The sequence below is a fragment of the Melospiza melodia genome, chromosome 8 (assembly GCF_035770615.1).
Source record: "Melospiza melodia melodia isolate bMelMel2 chromosome 8, bMelMel2.pri, whole genome shotgun sequence".
Classification (NCBI taxonomy): Eukaryota; Metazoa; Chordata; class Aves; order Passeriformes; family Passerellidae; genus Melospiza; species Melospiza melodia.
This window is the reverse complement of record NC_086201.1, coordinates 35,289,182-35,311,825: the sequence shown is the minus strand read 5'-3', so window position 1 is coordinate 35,311,825 and position 22,644 is coordinate 35,289,182. Positions and strand designations below refer to the sequence as shown.

The 22,644-nt window shown below is 46.2% G+C and overlaps 1 protein-coding gene across 5 annotated transcripts in view; it reads left to right on the top strand.

Moving 5' to 3' along the window:
- The first annotated feature begins 458 nt into the window (after positions 1-458).
- FN1 (fibronectin 1) overlaps positions 459-22,644 on the top strand; it is a 54,084-nt gene continuing 31,898 nt past the window's right edge. For all 5 annotated transcript variants that reach the window (XM_063162656.1, XM_063162659.1, XM_063162658.1 and 2 more), the window contains exons 1-16: positions 459-618; positions 840-968; positions 2,435-2,572; positions 4,414-4,545; positions 4,653-4,790; positions 7,140-7,298; positions 8,696-8,896; positions 9,693-9,872; positions 11,695-11,871; positions 12,664-12,816; positions 14,626-14,754; positions 16,256-16,399; positions 18,180-18,301; positions 19,513-19,690; positions 19,817-19,993; positions 22,417-22,545. In XM_063162656.1, coding sequence (XP_063018726.1) covers positions 459-618; positions 840-968; positions 2,435-2,572; positions 4,414-4,545; positions 4,653-4,790; positions 7,140-7,298; positions 8,696-8,896; positions 9,693-9,872; positions 11,695-11,871; positions 12,664-12,816; positions 14,626-14,754; positions 16,256-16,399; positions 18,180-18,301; positions 19,513-19,690; positions 19,817-19,993; positions 22,417-22,545 — 2,446 coding nt within the window. The remainder of the gene's footprint in view (positions 619-839; positions 969-2,434; positions 2,573-4,413; positions 4,546-4,652; positions 4,791-7,139; positions 7,299-8,695; positions 8,897-9,692; positions 9,873-11,694; positions 11,872-12,663; positions 12,817-14,625; positions 14,755-16,255; positions 16,400-18,179; positions 18,302-19,512; positions 19,691-19,816; positions 19,994-22,416; positions 22,546-22,644) is intronic.

Here is a 22,644-nt window from a genome sequence, read left to right as displayed (position 1 = left end):
AGCTTTTAACCTTGAGTTGCCAGCAGTAGATAAAACATCACTCAGAGTTGCTATTCCCAACCCGTATGTTACACCTCACCTTCTCCCCCGTGCAGAATATTACTCCTCCTGAACGGAGCAGTATCCGCTTACAGGCAGCGCTGCTCCACGGGAAAAAAAAAAAAAAAAGAAAAGTTTGCCTCTCCCTTCAAAAAAAGCCATTTTGTTCAGCCAGATGTTGTACAAAATGGCACGGCCGCTGTGCTTGAGCGGGGCCGGGCCTCCCACCCCGGCGGGGCTCGGCGGGGCGGTGGCGGCCCCCGCCCGGCCCCCGGCGGCGCCGAGGCCAATGGGCGCTGGGGCGGCGGCGGCCGCCTCCTCCCGCCCAGCCCGCCCTATATAGCGCCCGGCAGCGGCGCCGAGCCGTCCGTCGGGCTGCCCGTGCCGTGCCGAGCCGTGCCGAGCCCAGCCGTGCCAGGATGCCGGGCCGCACCGTGTGGCGGCTGGCGCTGCTCGCCCTCTGCCTGGGCGCCGCGGCGGCGACGGGGGGACAGCGCCGCGGGGCCGGCGGCAAGAGCCGGCGGCAGGCGCAGACCCAAACCACCTCGCTGCCGCAGAACACCGCCGCGCAGGGAAAGCGTGAGTACCGCCCGCGGGCACGGCAGGGGCAGGGCACGGCGCGGGGATCGGCACGGTGGCCCCGGGGCGTTTTGTCTGACCCCCGAGCTCGCCCCTCGGCTCGGCGGAGCCGCACACGTGTGCGCCCCGCGCCCCTTCCCTCCCGGCTGCTGCCCTCGGTAACGCCGAACTTTGCTTTCTCTTCCCCCTGTGCGTCCCCGTTCCTCGTCCTCTCCCCCCAGAGACCTGCTATGACAATGGACGGTACTACCAGATAAACCAGCAGTGGGAGCGCACTTACCTGGGGAACACTCTGGTCTGTACCTGCTACGGTGGGAGCCGAGGGTTCAACTGCGAGAGCAAGCCCGAACGTAAGTTTGGTGGCCCCTTTTGTCTGCGCCGAGACCCCAGCGCGGCTTTTGGTGCCGAGTAAGCCAAGCCTTGTACGAGTTAGGGCTGGCAGCCCAGGCTTTCCACTGACGTTTGGTACTTAGGGTCAGTAATGGGATCTACACTCAATTACACTGAAGATCTGGCTTGGGATTTTAAGAAATGCTTTTCATTAGCGATGGGCCTGCCACCAGAACCCTGAGCCAAACATCACTCATCTCTCTGGAGGATTGGATCTAAACATTAATTTTGGAGCCAACCTCTTCTTTATAATGAACTGAACTGACTCCTGGACTCGCACGGGGAAGTTCAAATCTGGAGTCACTTTGCAGCTCTGGCTCTGCTCTGTTTGATTGCTTCACCCCAACTTTTCATAGCTGTGCAGTGTCGTCAGCTTGTTTAAAAATATTTCAACTTACAACTTTCCACAGCCTCCCGGCCGTGCTGTGAGCTTTCTATAATTGAGTGTAAAATGAGATTGTTTAGTCTGTGCAGAAAAAGTTTAGGGAACGGAAAGAAGTTTAAATGCAAAGTCTGCTGGAGGATGCGTCTCTCCAGGATTCGGTGTAGTTTAGTTTATCAGATGCAATCTATCTGTATTTATTGGGCTGAAGCCACTGGTTTGCCATAATTCCTTTATGTTGCTCTGGAGATAGAAGAGATGAAAAACTGGTTCCTGGCTGATAGTGTTCATGTAAGACAGATGTGAGCATCTCAGCCATCTGTTCTGCATGGTTTGTGTGCTGCCTTTCTCATGACTGGAGTATTTTAAGGAGTACTCAGTCCCTTTACTCCCTAAAAGAGGGTTCAATCTACTTTTCCTTCCCCTGCAGAGATTCCCAAGTTTTACAGTTTTGAAGTCCAGTAGGAAGTTTTCCTTATGATACAATGAACTTTATCTGTCCAGAAGTGCAGAAAGTTGTTCTGCCTCACATCTTGAGTCTGGTGGCAGCACTGATGTTCTGTAATCACTCACCTGTGCATCAGTAGTGAACTTTGCTGTTGACTTTGGTGGGACTGCTGCAGAATTTGGGATTAATCTACACAGTTTTTGCTAAGTCAGAGTGAGGAGGATTAGCATGACAAAGCCCACAGTTTCCAGGGGTTGTTTGCTCCCTCCTGTCTTCTCTCCTGTTGGCTTCAAACAGCTGGGATTGATGCTTTCAGGCATGCCTGCCGTGTGCAACTTTTGGTTCCCTCAGGGAGGGAAAAAGAGGTTATTGAGGTTTTTGAGCATCATGGGGGCCTTGAGGGGCCAAATTTCACCCAACTTCCTCTCTGCTGTTTCATCCCATGAGGAAAGAGGAGACTGATAGGCATTTTTCCCCAGGATAAAAGGAGTATCTGTGTGAGGAGGCAAGGAATGTGTTTCTGTTGACTGTGCATGTTACTGGTGTGTGGTTACATGAAGCTGATTATTTGATTTTTATTTTTTTCTCCCTCATAGCTGAGGAGACCTGCTTTGACAAATACACTGGATCCACCTACCGGGTTGGGGAGACCTATGAGCGCCCCAAGGACTCCATGATCTGGGACTGTACTTGCATTGGAGCTGGACGTGGGAGAATCAGCTGCACCATTGCCAGTATGTAACTAAGAGCCTCTTCCTAGAGCTATTGTTCCTTAGAGTCATATTTTCCAGAGCAATTTACACACTATTCCCAGTGCCTGTTAGCCACAGTTGCATTGGGCTTTAATCCAAAGCCTACTAAAGCTTTTAATTTTAAAGTCCTTGTCCCGTGTACATTTGCACAACCAAACTCCTCTTTTATTTAAGAGGTCAAGTGCTGTGTGAGAAAACATAGGTCAAAAATTACTGTTAGTGTCCAGCCATACAGTCTAGTAACTTATGTACAAGAGTGTGTTACATCTTCACAGGTGCAAGTATAAAAGTAGTTCTTGGACTGGAGAAAAAGTCTGCTCTGCAGCTGATGGGTCAAAACAACACAGTCAGCATTAATGGGACTACTCAGAATAAATGATAATAAATGAATGTCACCTGATAACCAGTCCTTCATCCTCCAAAAATGTCATTGACCACTGGTCTCTAAGGCAACTGGGATTTGATATCCAGTCAGCAGCTTAACATGTTTCTGCAACTCCTTTTTCACTAGCCTGACCCATACTTTCCTCTTGCTCTTCCCTCTTTTCCCTTGGTCCTTTCTCCCCAGCTCCTGTTTCATGTCTCTGTCTGGAAATCCTTTCCTTATTGAGTCACTGAATTGTTCACAATTTCCCCTTAATTCATAATTGGACTTTCTGTGAGCCCAGAGGAAGATTGCTATGTGTCAGGATTTTTAGACTGAGGTTTTAAAGTCTCTGAGGTACCTTTTGAGAAAAGTCTTGCTGTTAAAAGTATCCAGTTTCTTGTTTAAGACACTCAAGCAGACCTTAGTAGTGTTGCCACAGAGGACTCGGAAACCAGCCATCATTGTAGCATGGGAAAAAAATAATGCATTAAATCTAACAAGTGAAGCTGGAGACCTTCTGAATTTAATGGCACTTTATTGGGCAGGGATGATAAGTGTTGTAAGAGAAAGAGTCAGTAAGGAAATTGCGAGTGTAAGAGCAGCCTTGTTTCCTCATCATCAGCCTGGTTTAGAGCTCACTGGAGAGTCTCACTGACTGCAACTGGCTTTGAATCAATCTTCAGAGTGCTGAGATTCCCTGCTTTCACAAATGAGCCCACAAAACATTTTACTGGCTCTTACTAAATGATGGGATGTGGCTGTTTTTTTCTTTTTTTTTTTCTTTTTTGTCTCGGATTCTTCCAAAGAAACAAACCCTGTGTTTGCAAACTGCCCTGCACCCTGCTGCCCTCCCTCAGTCTGGGCTGCCTCAGAGCTGTGGGGCACTGATGGGCGGGAATCTGCCTTCCCAGGGCCGGCTTTCCAAACCTCAAAAAAGGTCTGATTTCTTACTGGACTGTCACAAAAGAGGTTTGATTTCCCACTGGGCTGTCACACCAAGCACTACATGCTGTCCTGGCCACCATGTCCCTCATGAATGGCCACAGAGAAGCCCAAGTGGCGCTGCCTCAAACAAGATGGAGGCAAACCCTCTCTTGCCAGCCCTCAGCCTGAGGGCAGGATCTGAGGGAGAAACAAGGCCTCATCAGTCCCTGGCACTCCCTTTTCACCAGCCGGGCTTTGGCTGGGGTTTGGAACATGGAGAAGTTAGCTGAGGGGAGAGGACAGGGCTTGGGAAGTGCAGAAAATAGTGGGCTCCCACAGAAAATGGCGGGAAATGTTGAGTACCATTTTACAGGCCGATGTCCCCCCTCATTCTCCTCAATGTCCCTCCTCCGTCTTGCTGCCCCTTACCCCAACTGACCCCATTTGCTCCTGGCCAGATAGCCCTTACCTTGTCACCACCATGCTGTCCCTGTTGTGTCCCTCACCTCATCTCCCCTGTGTGCCACCACAGATCGCTGCCATGAGGGCGGCCAGTCCTACAAGATCGGTGATACATGGCGCCGGCCCCATGAAACGGGCGGCTACATGCTGGAGTGTGTGTGCCTGGGCAATGGCAAGGGCGAGTGGACCTGCAAACCTGTGGGTGAGTGGCTGCTCCTTCCTTCTCCCTGAGGGTGTGTGGGCCCTTTCTCCTCATCCTCCCTGTGTGGGAATGCCCTGGGTGGGCTCTGATGCGCTTTCCCCTCACAGCCGAGCGATGCTACGACAACACGGCCGGGACATCCTATGTGGTGGGAGAGACCTGGGAGAAGCCCTACCAGGGCTGGATGATGGTGGACTGCACCTGCCTCGGTGAGGGCAGCGGCCGCATCACCTGCACCTCCAGAAGTAAGTGCCAGCCTCCACTTATTTTGGCTTACTTCTTTTTCTTTTTTTACTTATTTTTCATCCTGCATGGGCAAGGAAAGTTATTCCTTCGTCTGCCCTGTGTAAGTAACAGTAGTTTGAGAGGGACAGGCATCCCCTGAGGAATGACGGGAAGCAGACGAAGGGACAGAGGCCTGTGGTGGTGCCCCGGTCACCATTTGCAGTCTGGGAACACTCCTCAGAGCTGGTCATCGGTGCTGGGACAAGGGTGCCTGGATTATTTGGGGATTTAATCTCATGGAGAGAGAAAGGTGTAAGGGATGTGTATTTCAGCTGAGCCACAGCCAGGCATCTCCCAGGAAATCAGGGAAATGGCTTGCCCCACAAAATGGCAGAGCATTTAGCCCAGGACATCCATTTCTGTGCTTTTGAGGAGCCTTCTGAGGGACAATCAAGTGGTTTTTAAGTTAAATACCCTTTCCAACAGCAGGATCTGCAAGATTAAAATATTTTCTTACTTCTTTCTGTCTTACTGTTTAATTTGTGTTAGGGCTTGTTTTGCCTGCTCTATCATCTCACCTATCACTTTTCCCACCCCATTTCCCACTCCAGCAGCACAGGTGAATTTTTTAAAAAAGTTTTGCATCATTGAGGGAGATTACCGTAAATACTCCATTTTATTTGTATTTGCAGAGCAAACAAGACTTTTAAAACCCAAAATCTTGCTTGATTATTGACCTTCTGTTCCAGTCCTGTTAGCTCTACTACAGACCTTACTTCTGTCTCGGGTTTACACCAGTTGCCTCAAGAAGATTTAACTTTGTACCTTATACCTTGGTTATGCAAGGTTTGAGAAACTATTCTGTAGCTTTTCAGTTGCCTCATATTCAGTTGCCTTGGGGCACACAAATAATGGATTTTTGCTGATATAAACAGCAGAGCTGATGATATAAGCAGCAGTAAAGAATAAGACACTAAGGAAGACCGAGATTAAAATGTAAGATCTGGACAGACTCGGTCAAGAAGTGAGCTATAAAAATCAACCCAGCCTTGACAATATTAAGTCTGTTAAAGACATGTGGGGAAAAATCATTAGCTGTCAAATGGGAATGAATAAAACAGAATGTGTTGTTTGTGAATTTTGGAGGAGTTATTACTGCTAATAAAATGCATTTGGCAGTAGCTTTCTTTCCATCACTCAGGTCTGTGCTGTTGTATCATGGGGGAAATTGCAGTATAAGGAGCTGTTCATTTTTCATTTTGTTTTCCAATTACATTTGAATAGAGAAATTCAAATTTATGTCTATAAAATGATACCTCTAGCCCACAAAATGACATTACTCTTCAAGTGTGTGCTGCTGTTATGTGTCTTTTATGGCCAGCATTTTCCAGAATCACAGCTGGTTGCTTCCGTGACATTTCAGCTTTTTGTTGAGAAGTGTGTCCATTAGACACATTTTTTTCACATTTGCAAAATTGCATGATGAATACCTCACCAATTTACCATACTTCTGGCAAATGCCCAATTCCTGGTCATTCTAGCAGTGTGAATCAGTAACATGTTTCCTACATTCACATTCTGTCCCATGTGCTCTCTCAGTGGCAATCTGGCTTAATGCATCTGTCCTTCCACAGTTCTTCATAAATCCATGTTCATTGATTTGTGATTATATTTGAGCCACTGTATCAAGTTTCCCTTGAATAAGAAGGTAAAATGTTGTAATGGAAGAAGAACTAGTTAATCCATGTGGATCTGGCATCCAGACAAAAGTAGTTTGTTGTGCTGTCCTTTGAACCCATTTGCTCAATTCGTCGGGGGCTGTGGGTTATTAAAGAGATTTAGAAAGTCTGGTACTCCTGGTATTACTTGAGCAGCTTGTATTAACTTCTCTGCAGCTTCATGCAGGCTTCTTTTGAAAGAAATGGGATTTTACATGTTACCCTCAAACAGGTTTTAGTCCCTTCCATATGAGAGAGAGAATTTGAACTGAGCCCTGTGTATGAAATGACCAAGCTGCAAAGACTCTTGTTTTTTTTCTTAAAAGACAAAAAAGTGTCATTAAAGCAAGTTTAGCTTTAAAGGTGTGTGCTGGACAGAATGGGTTTAGAATGGCTTTAAAAAGTAGCTCATTCTGACAATGGCTGCCAAGTGAAAGCACAGTTCTGGAAGTGAATGGAAATCTTGCAGGATTTTGGGATGCTCTCAGCCTGTGCAGTTTAGTTCATGTAGGAATTGCAGAAGTGGGCTCTAGAGAATGAGGTGTGCTTTCAATTCAGGTTTTAAAGGATGAGCTTGTTTGGTAGAGTTGGTGGTGGAGTGCTGGAAGCTGCCCAGTGCAGGCCCAGCTGAGAGTCCTGTTCCTCACACAGATCGCTGCAATGACCACGACACCAAGACTTCCTACAGGATTGGAGACACCTGGAGCAAGAAGGACAACCGTGGCAACTTACTGCAATGTGTCTGCACTGGGAATGGCAGGGGAGAGTGGAAGTGTGAGAGGCACACGGCCCTGCACACCACCAGCACTGGTGAGTGGCACATCATGGCCTGGAACAAGAGCAATGGCATGTTTTGGCATGTCAGGGCTTGGAGTTGAGTTGTTCCATCCAATTGAGGTTTTTGGAGTCTTGTCTGGGAAGGATCAGCAGCAAAGAGGGTCAGAGTTCAGCAGATGCTCCTTGTTTGTGCATGTGGAGATAAGATTAATTGGTACCTTGTTTCCATGCACAAATGGGGCTGGCACATACAGGTGGGATTGCCTGCACAATCACAGGGCAGTAAATCACATCCAGGGCCCTGCATCCACAGGAACTATCTTTGTCTTGGGAGCATGGCACTCCAAGTTAATGTTTGAACTTTGTCTTCCCCTCAGGGTAACTTTCTTGAAATGGCCTTTATTTAAACCCCACTGAGACCATCTGGTTTCTTTGACATGATAAATACACCTACTAATGGCTGAGCTTTAAAAACCCAGAAATGTCAAGGAATGTATACAATGCTGTTTAGTATCTGTACATGAGATAGCTTGTAATTTTGGTATGAAATATTGCCTAGTTTACGTGTAGCATATTTTTTCTGCCCAAGGTTTACATCTTCAGCTCCTAAATTCTTTTTCTTGTCATTTTAAGGATCTAGGTTTCTTATCAGTGAGTGCAATGTAGGGCTTCTGTTTTCCTGCAGTGCCTGCACTAAATTTTTCTTGGTAAATGACTTTTAACTGTTTGGTACCAGCAGGTTAACTTAAAACTTAGAAGGTCTAAATTTCAAAATGAGTAGCACTTCAAGGATGCCAGTATTTTCAAGGGTTTCCATTATTACTTCAGCAGAGCTGAATTTGTGGAGGTTCCTGTGGGAATCATTAGCAGAAGTTCATATGATGTAGACAACAACAAGCCTCTTGTCTCTCAGTATTATTTCAAATGGTAATGTGCTAAAAACTTAGATTCAAAATTTAAAAATTGCTGAGTAAAAGAATACATATTAAATTTATTCTCCTTGTTTCTCAATGAAAAATTCAAAATTAATCCTTTTTGCCTTAGCTCCCTACTCCCTTGGTAATTTTTATTCTCTTGTCACTGACCTTGATTTTTCTATTCTACATTTCCTTCAACTAACTTTTTTCCCCAAAAAAATTGTTTTCTAAGCAATTGTATGAAAAAGACTTTCTAAACTGTATGAAATGCTTTCTAAAGCCACTCTACAGGGTTGGCAGCCAGAGGCTGTCATTAGCAGAGAGGGGGAGTCGTTCTTCTAATTTCAAAACTTGCAAAGTGGAATAATTAAGCCGCGTCTCGGGAAGCTTGAGAGCGTCGTGCCTTCCGTCTGCTGGAGTGCCCGAGGTTTTATTATCTCAGCACTTAATGGCAGCCTTCTGTTGCTGAGCTTTGAGTGCCACATGTCCCTCCTGTGCCACGTTGTGCTGCAGGCTCTGGCTCCCCCAGCATCACCAACGTGCAGACGGCGCTGTACCAGCCCCAGCCGCAGCAGCCGCAGCCCCAGCCCTATGGGCAGTGCATCACCGACAACGGCGTCGTCTACTCCGTGGGCATGCAGTGGCTCAAGACACAGGGCAGCCAGCAGATGCTGTGCACCTGCCTGGGCAACGGAGTCAGCTGCCAGGAGATAGGTATGAGCTGCTCTGAGGTCTCTGGGACTGTCCTGTGGCTCAGTTTCCAAGTAGAACCCTTTGTGTGTGTGTGTCAGAAGTATCCTCTCAAGAAAACATGCTGGAGAAAGGTGCAAGAGGGAAAGAAATGGTTTGGTTATTTGAAGCCTGGTTGTTTAGGGCAGGAATGTTTCTCAGTGAGGTGTGTATAACCTTCTGAGAGGGAAACAGAGCCCTTGGGGAGCAGCACCCTTTGTGTGTGTGTGTGTGTGTGTGAGAAATACCCTCTGAAGAAAACATACTGGAGAAAGGTGCAAGAGGGAAAGAAATGGTTTGGTTATTTGAAGCCTGGTTGTTTAGGGCAGGAATGTTTCCCAGTGAGGTGTGTATAACCTGCTGAGGGGGAGCAGCACCCTTTGTGTGTGTGCATGTCAGAAATGTCCTCTGAAGAGGACGTACTGGAGAAAGGTGCAAGGTGGGGACGAAGTGTTTTGGTTATTTGAAGCCTTGTTGTTTAGGGCAGGAATGTTTCCCAGTGAGCTATTTATAACTTGGTGAGGGGAAACAGCGCCCTTGGGGAGCAGCATTAATAACTTCATTCAAATGGAGCTGCAATAATATATGTTTGGAAAAGAATGTGGAGGAATGCCACAGCTATGGAGCTGTCTCTTGGTGTGTATTGGCTCGGCTCCTTGGCAGTCAGTGTGGGTTCCCAGCAGCCAGCAACTTGGCCTGGAGGGACTGTTGCTGTTTTAGAGCCCTGAAATTTGTGAATTGCTTTAAACTGCAGTCTAATGCTATGATTGTCTCTCTGAAGCCGTGACCCAAACGTACGGCGGCAATTCTGATGGGGAGCCCTGTGTGCTGCCTTTCACCTACGATGGAAGGACCTTCTACTCCTGCACCACCGAAGGGCGCACGGACGGGCACTTCTGGTGCAGCACCACTTCCAACTTCGAGCAGGACAGGAGATACTCCTTCTGTACTGAGCAGAATGGTGAGCTCCAATCACAGCATCTGCACATGACCGTGGTGGAGGGATGGAGGAGGGAGCAGAGGACTCAGGAACAGGCTGCCTACCAATTCCAGCTGTCTGGAAGGACTCAAGGATGGGAATGGAGGGCTGTCTGGTGACAGAGCACTTGTATGGTCTTGGTGATTTTGGAGGGTGCAACAGAAGTACCCTTGAGTGTGACTGTGTTCACAGGGGTCCGAGGATGAGGGAAGAGATGAGGATCTGACTCCATGTTTCAGAAGGCTTGATTTATTACTTTATGATATATATTATATTAAAACTATACTAAAATAATAGAAGAAAGGATTTAATCAGAAGGCTAGCTAAGAATAGCAAAAGAAAGAATGATCACAAAGGCTTGTGGCTTGGACAAAGAGTCTGAGCCAACTGACTGTGATTGGCCATTAATTAGAAACAACCACATGAGACCAATCACAGACTCGCCTGTTGCATTCCACAGCAGCAGATAACCATTGGTTACATTTTGTTTCTGCGGCTTCTCAGGAGAAAAAATCCTAAGGAAAGAATTTTTCATAAAAAGATGTCTGTGACACTTGAGTCCTGTTTTCTGAACTGACTTTAGAATGGGAGTACCTGGTCATGGTGGAGCTTTGGCCCAAGGGATGCTTATCTTTGGCTTTGCTTGGGTGAATTGCTTCAAGCAATGCCCATATTAGGCTGCAAAGAGGAGGATGCCCATGGAGTACAGTTTGTGCAGCCCTGTCATTCCCTCCATCCGGGCTGCCTAGCCAGGCTGCCATATATAGCAGTGCTCTTCGTGTGATTTGTGGTCACTGATCAAGAGCTGGGGCATGACTAAGGCAGCAGCATTGCCTCTTGTCTGGGGATGGGGAGTGTTCACAGCACAGATCTGTCTACCTGTGTGGTTGCACTTCCTGGAGTGCCTGTCAGACATCCATGGAGCAGTGTCCAGGCAGCTTCTTGAGATCTTGGAGAGAATATTTCATGTTCCCACATGAAAATACTGCTTCTTACACTGCATAGACACTGTCTTTAAAATTCTATTCTACTCTGGTTGTTTTTCCCTGATAAAATCAAGCCTTTTTCTGCAGCACTTATAATACTTCATCAAAAAAAAAACAGACACCCAAAAAAACCACCCAAACACTGTCCCTGTCCATGTACATGTTCATGTTTTAGAGAGGCTTCTTGTGATACACTGTGGAAAAGAGAAATGTAGAAATGTGATATAGAAAAATCTCAGTAATTGTCTTGTTGTTCTACAATATTTGTAAAGCAGAGTTGCTCAAGAGGTGATTAGTTCAGGTAGATTACAGCCCTCTTTCCACTGCTGCTTGCAAAACATGAGGCTTCCAGCCTGCAGAGAGGTTGTGGCTTGTCCTGTTGTACATGACAGAGCTGTAACCCTTTCCTGAGGGTGAAGGCTTCCCTTAGAGCTGAGGGGCACCACTGGGAAATGGCTTCAGAGACAATACAGGTGTGCTGAGAGCTGTGAGTTTATTTCAGTCCCTAGGCCTTGGGAGAAGGCATCTGCAAAGCTACTTCCCAAGCACAGTAAGCTTTGGTTTTCCCTGTTTCCTGGGAATTCCCATGGCTGGCTCTGCAGCTCATTCCAGAGCAAAGCTTGAACTGAACTGACCTCGTGCAAAGCTTGTTTTTCCACATCTGAATTAATTAAAGCCAAGAAAAGAGGCCTGTGGATTATATACAGGGCACACATGGGAAAAAGCAGTGCTAGTGCTTTGTTTTCCAAGCTCTTCTGTGCATGCTAAGAGAAGAGTGCAGGCTGAATTTGCATCTGCTCCTTTCACTTTTTGTGCAGTTTTGGTCCAGACGCGGGGTGGCAATTCCAACGGTGCTCTGTGCCACTTCCCCTTCCTGTACAACAACCGCAACTACACCGACTGCACCTCGGAGGGACGGAGGGACAACATGAAGTGGTGTGGAACCACGGAGAACTACGATGCTGACCAGAAGTTTGGCTTCTGCCCCATGGCTGGTAAGGCTGAGAGCCATAAAGGGCTTGTGGAGCACGTGGTTCTTTGAGCTGGAAAGTGAAGATCTCTCTGTCAGATATTGATGACTTCTAATGAGCTGAGTCTCAGCCCAAAGCCCTTTAAGGCATTTCTGAAGTTTTCTTTTGTCCTTTTTTCCCCATTGACCACCTCTAGCAGGAGAAGTCAATTTTCATTACTTCTTTGCTACAAGCCAGTGGTAGGCATGCTCCTCAGCTGGTGTGAGTCCCTGATACTCCATGATACTAGTTAGTTTATTTTTCTTTTTTTAAATCAAACCATTTCTTTACCCCTCCCTACTCTGTCACAAATAATAGTTGTCAGTAGAGGTTATTTTTATCAAATGTTTTGGTGAATTTAACTTTTTTGTTGTGAGACTTGCTGGAATTTGCTGTTAATTTTTTTCTTGTCTTTCATCTACTTCTTCAGATAATGTTGGGTGCTTGGAGTTTTTCCTTTAAATTTCTCTGATACTCCCTGTAATTCTGATTTGGAGTCCTTCTACAAAGTTAAGAATAGAATCAGTTTGTAAATTAATTTTGCAAAGGACTTTGCAACAGTAGGTACTTCTACAGCTGAAAACTTCAGAAGTTTATACCATCAGATCTGCTGGTGTAGATCTGCTGGAGAACCTAAATTTGAGTGTGTGCCTAAAATTTCCTCGTTAAGATGCAGAAACCACTACCTGGTATGAAGGGGCATTGCAAATGGTCTCAGTCCTCAAAATCTTGTAAATTGTGGCCTCATAAATATTCTCTTGCTTTCTTCTCACCTAGCCCATGAAGAAATCTGCACAACCAACGACGGTGTCATGTACCGTGTTGGGGACCAGTGGGATAAGCAGCATGACATGGGCCACATGATGAGATGTACTTGTGTAGGAAATGGCCGTGGAGAGTGGACCTGCATTGCCTATTCACAGCTCAGAGGTACTGAATTTCATGTGGATATCACCACTTCACTCTAAGTAGGAGATGGGAGAAGTTGGTATCCTTTTCTATCATTGTGGGTTTGAGCCCACACTCAAGAACTGTTGTGTAATTTTTGGAGTAGTAAGGGGATTAGAGGAGCTGTGAAGTTCTTGTCTTGTTTATGTGCTGGAAAAGTATATTCCAGCCTTAACAGGCTCTGAAGCAGAAGCAAACCTTGCTTGTCTGGATCATGGTATCCCTCCCAACTTTTGTCTACACTTAGGAATTGGCAACACTGTGATTTTACATGGAGCTCAGTATAGGCACCTCCCCACCTCAAGAACAGACAAAACTCCAGACTAGTCTGAAGTTTGAAAGCAGAGCTGTTGTGTTTTATTGTTCTGCAGTGAAATTTTCAATTCCTTTGTGCTGGATTAGCCTTTTGCTGGCTAATCTATATGGAAGGCTGGCAGGAAAGCATGGAGATTACTCTTATTTATTTACTCATTTGTGTGAGTGGTCCAAGTGGAGAAGCACTTAAGCAGTACCAAAAAAAGAAGACTTAAAAGCACAGACATTTGATCATCCTACAGCTAACTCACAGCATTGGCTTCATGTCTGGAAAAGGCAGGGGGGTTGCTGTCAAGAGGCCAAGAAAGGACTCTTTTAACACCACTGCTGAAGTGGGATATAATTTATAGGAGAAGGCTCACTCAGGGGCTTTGGAAGGGGTTTTTTAAATGTGTTCCTTCAGCATGAAAAGCACTGCTCAGAGTTCTGGGCTGTGCAAGTCCTGTTTCCACTTACACAGCTCTGCAGTTCCTTTCTGGAGTTGAAGTGGTCTTTCTTGCCGAGGAGAGGGTAGAGATACTTTGCTTTTTCAAAAGGCAAAGGTTATCTGAGTAGAGCTGTTTAAACACAGCAGCCAGACCTTGGTGCCTGCAGGAGGGTCTGAGCACTCCTTGGTTTATCCAGATGCTGTGCCCATGGTGTGGGAAAATATCATGGGGAATAAAATCATGGGAATCATGGACTCACTTCCCCAAGGACAGCTGGTCCAGGATTGACTCCAGACCTGAACTTGGGTCTCTTGGGTCCCACTTAACAAAACAACTTGCTTCTGGACTTGTTTTCATGTTTGTTTTGTCTTTCTGCTCCTTGCTGTGATTAGACTGGCTTTAGGAATTCTATGCCAGATCCCAGATGGACATTGAACCTAATAGAGTGATACCATTGTACTACAGCATGGGGTCTGGTTACTGTGTTATGAGGGAAGGGTAGGCACCAACAGCATCTTGTGTGTGGGAAAGATGAGCCTCTGCCTTCAGATTACTACAGAGGGTAGCAGAGATACCTAGCAGAATAACATCATGAAGATGGCTGTACTTCCTCATTGTATTTTTATAAATTTGGAGCAGCCCTTTTCTCCTTGCGTAGTTGCAGTGGTTTGAGGCTGAGGAGTTTGAGCTGAGGTGTTCCTTAGAGGAGATGATCAGAGAGTCAGTGTGGTGGTTTAGAGTTTTGTTCACACATGGAATCTGTCTAAAGGAACAAAAAGGCAGTTCTGTAGCTGGATTGTGTCCTACAGACCTCTTTTCTGCAAGTGTTGCTTATTTGTACAGTGCTGGTAGATGAATTTGAGAGCTGGGCTGTGTGTGCAGCCCTGTGAGGGTCACAGAGTACAGAAAGGAGGGCTCCTCTCTGCCTTGGATGGAGCTGCTTACAATCGGTCTGTGTGCTGATCTAGCAAGGGAATGATGTTCCAGGCAGAAAGGTTCTGTCTCAATGCTCACACCTATTGCTGATGAGCTCTGCTCTCTCCCCCAGACCAGTGCATTGTGGATGGCATCACCTATGACGTGAACCAGACCTTCCACAAGCGCCATGACGAGGGGCACATGCTGAACTGCACCTGCTTTGGCCAGGGCCGGGGCAGGTGGAAGTGTGATCCTGTAGGTGAGTCACTGGCTGTCCCCCCTTGCCAGACACACTCTGTGCCTCTGGACAAACTGGCGTGGGAGTTTGGGCCCAGTCTTTGTCCACTTTCCGTCTTGAATTGTACAAAAGCAACAATAGAAGCAACACTGCATTTGCTGGAGGGTAAGTGAGAGGACATTTGTTAATTCAAGGACATATGCTTGGCTTATCACACCTGCCACAGAAAAACCTCGACTGTGGCAAGCATATGGTGTAAAATATGGTTATGGTAGCAGGGCAGTTAGCCTGTGGTGATCTGGCTGGATTCTGGTACCTCAGCTGTCAGCAGGGCTCTCAGCCTGAACACTGATAAAACATTCAGCTGGGCCCTGATGCTAGGATCAGTTTTCTTGCCTTTCTCTATCCTAAAATCTTTCAGAGTTTTCTCCTGAACTGAGGAAGGAACACCAGCATATATTAACTTACCTTGGACTGACTTGATTTTTTGGCTGCCCTTTGTTCTAGCAAAGAGAGAGCTCAGGATGAGAACACGTGTTAATAGTGCTCTGGAGGTTAGCTAAAACCATCATGATTCTCTGCAGGAAGGAGATTTCATGTCTTCTTCCTCCCCCCCTTCCCTAGAAAACCTTGATTGTAAGATATGACCTGACTGTTTGGTTTGCAGTTACTAAGTCCAAGAGAGCTTCAAACTATTGCCAAGAAAACCTATTAGAAATTGCTGGTTGTGAAGCTCTGCTTTATTAAGGGTAGTATCTCTGTGTGTTTACTCAAGGAACACAGATTGTAAAGCTCCAGAGAATTACTAGTTTGAAGGAAGGGGTGGGGGCATGATTTCAGCTATCTGTATAAGTGCAGTTAAAGTTTTAATTTTGTTGGCTGTCTCTAAACAAAGCTTTTCTTTATCCAAGCAAACGTAATGCTGGTTCTCACTGAAGATTTCTGTGGAGCCAGGCACACATGCAGTTGTCAGGGCAGAAAGTGTGCTGAAGTGCTGAACTGTGCTGTATTTACACTAGCTTAGCTGATTTCAAGATCTGATCTGTCCCCCTTTGGTTTATACAATGGTAAATCTGGAAAGATTCTGCTGAAAATAAAAACATTCTGGGGACTATTAAAACTTAAATGAATTCTGAAGGCAGGAGGAATTTTTGCCTTTGATCTCCTTGAGAGCAGCATGGTTTAGCTTTGGATGAGAGATGAACTCAGTTGGCCAAGGGCAGGATTGACCTCCAGAGTGGATGACATTCTTTCTAGAAGGAACACCCCACAGAAATGCATCACAGCTGAATTAGCCCTCTAATATCCAACCTAATACATGCAGTGCTGTATTAAGAACCTTGATTTGAGACTCCAATTCTGTTGCCACTTTATTTTTATGTACCTCTATTTGCAAATAAACATCGGTGCTGCATTTCTTTGTGCAAAAAGGGGGGATATTTTTGCTTTTGGGACTTTTTTGTAGCTATTCCAGTGTGGTTTCAGTAACACTCAGTGTGAACTGTCCCTCTTGTGCCTCCAGACCAGTGCCAGGACTCAGAAACCCGGACCTTTTACCAGATTGGAGACTCCTGGGAGAAGTACGTGCATGGGGTCAGGTACCAGTGCTACTGCTATGGCCGTGGGATTGGAGAGTGGCACTGCCAACCTCTGCAGACCTACCCAGGTAAGAAACCAACAGAAAATGAACTCACCTGCTGAGTGAGACCTGAGGAAGGCCAGCTTTCCACTCCTCACCTGTTGAGGTTTCTGTACCTAATGTCTTTTGATTTCTTCTTGAAACAGAACAGATTCTCCTGTCCCTTGGCAGACACAAGCAGTGGTCAGGGACTGATAAAGAGGGGCTCAGGCTGTTTGCAGCTATTCCTGAGGCCAGGGTTAGTTCATAGAATGACCCTCAGTGCACACAACAGCTTGGGCTTACATTGCCTCTTGGTATTTAGTGGTATCACATGTGTAATCTTCAGTTTATATTTCCTGAAATTCACATGTGTGGTTCTTCCTTTTCCACTCATTACAGAAGCAAAATCCATCATGGAACAAAATGTTTTTCCTGATCAGTGCCCCAAAGACATTAAATATTTGAACTCTTGTTTGTCCAGGCAATTCCAGGAACTCTATAGGAATGGGCAATGCCTGTTTGTTGTTCAGCTGTTGGTTGTTCAGCTTCAGTTCCCTGAACAGAACATGAGGGGAACTTCTCTACTTTCCTGTTCAAGGTTGCAACTGCCACTGTCTTAATCTGAATAAGATGAAGTATTAAGGCTTGCTGAGCTTCATTTACTCCTGTTGGACTGCTTAAACAAACATCTCCCTGAGCTATGTGAAATATGCATGCCTCCAGCCTGGAGACCAGGCTTGGGGCTGCTTTAGACACAAGAGTGACTGAAAATGTGTAAATAAACCAGATCTAATGTTTCTGAATGTAGGTTTGGGGTTAGGTGAGCTTTGAAATTTTCTGCCTGCGGGCAGAAGTTTGTTTTTCTAGAAATCCTGTTAAACGGGGAACAGGTATATATGTTACATGGTTGTCCAAATAAATTATTATTAGAAATGTTGGGAATGGGGTGAGGGTGCAGCTATTTAATGGCTTAAACACTTTTCTGCAGATTCCAGGGATGTCTTTGCTGGGATTTTCTGAGAACTAACATGAGGACAGTGCTGCTGAGTGTTCAGTGACACCTCCCCAGTGAGCCCAGGTTCTCTGAAAAAAGAGCCATAGGGTCATAAAACCTGTCCTTCTTTATTGGAGAGCTTGTTGGAGGAAATAGGCCTGAGCCTGACCTAGCTGAATGCAATCAGTAGTCTTAAGCATTAGAGCACTGCAGAACTTGTATTTTCATCAGTTCATGGCCCTCTTTTGTCTCAGGACTTCCACCTACCCTTCTGGTGGGGTTAGTGTGCAAAAGAAAAGTCTCGCTATCTGTGGAGTCCTCCAGAGAGTCAAGAAAATTTAGTGTTTCAAATGAACTGAAGAAGAAATTTAGTAAAATAGTAGAAGATTAGTGTCTATTTTCAGGTTGTATTCAGTGTCAGATCAGAAATTTTCCCTCACCATGCTGCATGATTAGACCTGGATTTGGCAGATGGTTTCTATCAGCTTCCCTGCTCCATTTCAGAAGATATTAGTGAAGAAAACAATTATTTGCTGAGAAGTTCCCCCCATTTCTTTGAAAAGCAAGGCTTTGCATTGCAGAGTTTTTCTGTACTAGACCTCTCGCATTTTCCATTTCATTGGTAGCTTACAGGAAATGGACCCAAGCAGTGCTCATTAACTTCCCCACAGAATTTATTCTTACTCACTGGTTTTCTAGGTGGCAATGAAGGATAGAAAGACAATAGAACTGATTTCCCATGTATATACTCTGTGAGCCATGTGGTTTTCTTGCTTTTTGATGACTCCACAACATCCCCAGCAGGTTAAAACAGCAACTCTTTTTTTCCAGGCTCAACAGGACCTGTTCAGGTGATCATCACAGAGAGCACCAATCAGCCAAACTCCCACCCCATCCAGTGGAATGCTCCTGAACGGTCTCACATCACCCAGTACATCCTGCGCTGGAGACCCGTGAGTGCCACACGTGTCATCATTTGTTCCTCAAGAGTCCTTTATTTGGCTTTTCCTGGTGTCTGAAAGAAGTGGCTGACACAACTTCTGCAAACTTGAGTTGCTTATTCACTGTCTTTGGCCTCTTGAGGTCAACAGCTACTCTTGAGCATCAAGGGGAGAGCCAGTGCTGTATAAACACTTCATGTTTTCTTGCCCAAACTTCACTGGTTGCTGTGTTCATAAAATATTCTATTAAACAAAGCACTAGTACAGCAAGCAGGCAAGTTTATATCCTTAGGAATGCAAATCCTTGTGGAAGCTTCTTCATCCAAAGAAATGCTGCTTTAGTAACATGTGCATATGCAGAAACTACTGGGATCCATTTTTATTCTGTTAATGTGGAGGTAAAAATGATTAGGATATGAAGTCATAAACAGCTTGTGTAGGATTAAATAAACAGTCACGCCCATCTTCTCCAAAGTCTACACCAAAACTGGTTAACCACAGCTTGTTGGCTGGCTCTTCTGTGAGGAATGATTTGGTTTAACCAGCACAGATGAGCTGAGTTCCAGCTCCCCTGAGTACAGCTTCACAAAAGACCACTTAATGATTAAGAACATTAGTACCTCAATGCTGCCTGTTATTAAGAGAACAATAAAGGCCCAGATCCAAATCCATTGAAGGCACTCAAATATTTTACTGATTTCAGTGTATCTTGGATGAAGGCCTGAATGAAATGGACTTTAAAGCACTGGAGTACAAACCTCAGAGGATGGAGCATTATTTTAAAGCTTCTCATAGAGTTCAAACACAGGGTAGAAGGGAAGAACTTCTCTGTATATTGTTTTCAGATGATGGCTTTAGAGTGTTATTATGAACAGGCTTCAAAAGTATCTTTTCCAGCCAGTACTTCATGCCTTACTGTGCTTTTGGTGAAGGAATGAGTTGAATTATAACAAATAATGCTCCTTTTAAAGGGTAAAGTTCACAGCTAGGTTGTTTTTAGTTTAACCCTGTAAAACCTAATAACTCAATGCCATTGGTCCTGCTTCTTGGCATATTTTTCTCATCTCCTTTGACTTGCTTCTGTCTGTGCACTAAAGCCATTCAAGTCACACTTGTGTTTGAATATTACAGGGAGCAGTGACCACATAGCAGGTTAGGTCACTAGATTGCCCTGCTTGCAGCCTAGGGAATCTCTCACTGTCTGAGTGTCCTTTTTCTTGCAGAAAAACTCAGGCAGGCAGTGGAAGGAAGCCACCATCCCTGGCCACAGGAACTCCTACACCATCTCAGGCCTGAAGCCTGGTGTGATTTATGAGGGACAGCTCATCAGTGTGCAGCAGTATGGCCACAAGGAAGTCACCCGCTTCGATTTCACCACAACCAGCACCACAGCAGTGACAAGTGAGCCGAGCAGGGGGACATCCAGGGAAACCTCATCTCCTTCACCCACCTCCTTGCTTTGTGCATCCCACTCAACACAAAATTGTAGTGATGCTTAATGCAACCTCTCTCTGCTCTCTCTGATAGGCAACACTGTTTCAGGAGAGACAACTCTTCTTCCTCCCGTGGTTGCTACTTCAGAATCAGTCACTGAAATCACATCCAACAGCTTTGTTGTCTCCTGGGTTTCTGCTTCTGACACCGTTTCTGGATTCCGCGTTGAGTACGAGCTGAGCGAGGAGGGTGACGAGCCCCAGTACCTTGGTGAGACTGCTGTGTGTGCCAGGGCAAAGCAGGGTGGTGAGATAATGCTGTGTGTGCCAGGGCAAACCAGGGTGATGAGCCCCAGTGCCTTGGTGAGACAGTGCTGTGTGTGCCAGGGCAAAGCAGGGTGACGAGCCCCAGTACCTTGGTGAGACAGTGCTGTGTGTGCCAGGGCAAAGCAGGGTGGTGAGACAATGCTGTATGTGCCAGGGCAAAGCAGGGTGACGAGCCCCAGTACCTTGGTGAGACAATGCTGTGTGTGCCAGGGCAAAGCAGGGTGATGAGCCCCAGTGCCTTGGTGAGGCAATGCTGTGTGTGCCAGGGCAAAGCAGGGTGATGAGCCCCAGTGCCTTGGTGAGACAGTGCTGTGTGTGCCAGGGCAAAGCAGGGTGATGAGCCCCAGTACCTTGGTGAGACAATGCTGTGTGTGCCAGGCAAAGCAGGATGGTGAGCTCCAGTGCCTTGGTGAGGCAGTGCTGTGTGTGCCAGGGCAAAGCAGGGTGGTGAGACAATGCTGTGTGTGCCAGGCAAAGCAGGGTGGTGAGCCCCAGTGCCTTGGTGAGACAATGCTGTGTGTGCCAGGCAAAGCAGGGTGGTGAGCCCCAGTGCCTTGGGTGAGACAGTGCTGTGTGTGCCAGGGCAAAGCAGGGTGATGAGCCCCAGTACCTTGGTGAGACAATGCTGTGTGTGCCAGGCAAAGCAGGATGGTGAGCTCCAGTGCCTTGGTGAGGCAGTGCTATGTGTGCCAGGGCAAAGCAGGGTGGTGAGCTCCAGTGCCTTGGTGAGGCAGTGCTGTGTGTGCCAGGGCAAAGCAGGGTGGTGAGGCAATGCTGTGTGTGCCAGGCAAAGCAGGGTGGTGAGCCCCAGTGCCTTGGTGAGGCAATGCTGTGTGTGCCAGGGCAAAGCCCTGCTCACAATCAGGGCATCACTGCTCTGTGGCACTCAGTAGAGCTGGTGTGAGCATCACAGTGAGCACCTCCCCATCTTTCAGGAGGATTCAGTTAGGATGTGAGAGTGGCAGGAGCAGCTTGGATTAAAAGCTCAGTTCTTTGTCTTTTCTCCATTAATAGCAGTAAGAGAGCAAGGCAAGTAAATAGCAATATCCCCTCAGAATGTTGTCCCAGAATTCTGCAGAGGAAAACTGCCTGAGCCAGGAGTGGTGGATGGGTAATAACTCTGAGTAGATATAATTATTCTTTTCACCTCCATGAATCTTTGCTCCATTTTCTTTGCTCAGTTTTTTTTTTTTTTTTTTTTTCATTTTACAATCATGTAAAGTTACTGGCTTCCACAGCATCCTGAAATGAGCAGCAGTGCAGATGAGACAAGAACCAAATCTGTTTTTCTGAACCTGCCTCTCAGCTGGTTTCCTTTGGCATACCTTTGTCCTTCCATCAGAATGGACAGAGAGAACTCTTTCCCAAATGCCTTCTCTTGGCTGCTTATCTCATGGATATCTCATCATATCTTGACTGCTCTGTCAGTTGTTTTGTTTGGATCAAATCTTCCTCATCTTTGATAATATGGCAGTTTAGCTGAGCTGAGAAGCTGGTTAAAGGCACTGGACTCAGACACAGGAATTGAAACTCATTTTCTAAAATTTTCTGTAGAGCCCATGGCACCACTACATGTAATTTCATTTGAACTTTTTTCCTAGTTTCCTGTCCTAACAGTGATAATAGCAATATCTCACCTCAAGCATTTGAAGTTATAATAGTTACTGGGACATGAGTGTGGTAAAACATGACAAAAAGAACAGCAATCTCCCGACCTAATAATTCTCCCTGGATTGTTGCTCCCCTGAACTCACAAGCTTGGGCACTGAGCAGTGGTGGCATTTGTGGGGACTGCCAGCACTGTCACTACCTTTCTTTCTGCCCAGACAGCTGTGAAGCAGCTCCTGAGCTCATTGTCTACAGACAGGGGTTTACAGGCAGACTGAAAGGCAATTCCTAGTTTTCCCCCAAGATGCATGGCTTCAGTCTGGTCAGCAAGGAGCTGCTTCTTGGGGAGTTTTCTACATCTGGCACGTAGGTGAACATCTGGGAGAAGGGAAAGAAGTTCACCAGCCCTCATAATGTCATTCTTCTCATTCATGAGTCAGTGTTTCCACATAACCTACTCATGTGAAAGTTTTTCCATATATTTCTGTACTGAAAGCTCAACAGTGAGGGTATGAAATGAGTGTTCAGCTGAAATGGCTACAGTGTGCAGGGGGCTGCTGCTCAAGCTGCCCTGCAATACCTTTGGTTGCTGCTCCAAACTCTCCACACAACTCTTCCACAGTGCAGAGAAACTGTTGTTTTATTGCAGGAAGACTCTGCTTCAACCTAGATTAGAACAGGCTTCTCAATTATTTAATTTGGAGAGAAAGCAAGAAGATGGAGTTGCTAAACCAAATTTTTCTCTCCTGCCTTCCTCAGATCTTCCAAGCACAGCCACTTCTGTCAACATCCCTGACTTGCTTCCTGGTCGCAAGTATATTGTTAATGTCTACCAGATCTCTGAGGAGGGAGAGCAGAATCTCATCCTGTCTACTTCACAGACTACAGGTATGTGTGGGTGGCTGTTGCTGCACTTTGAGAGCTGCTGTTACTGTTTGCTGAAGATATTTTTGTTGCCTCTCATCTCACACTTGCTGTCCTCCTGTG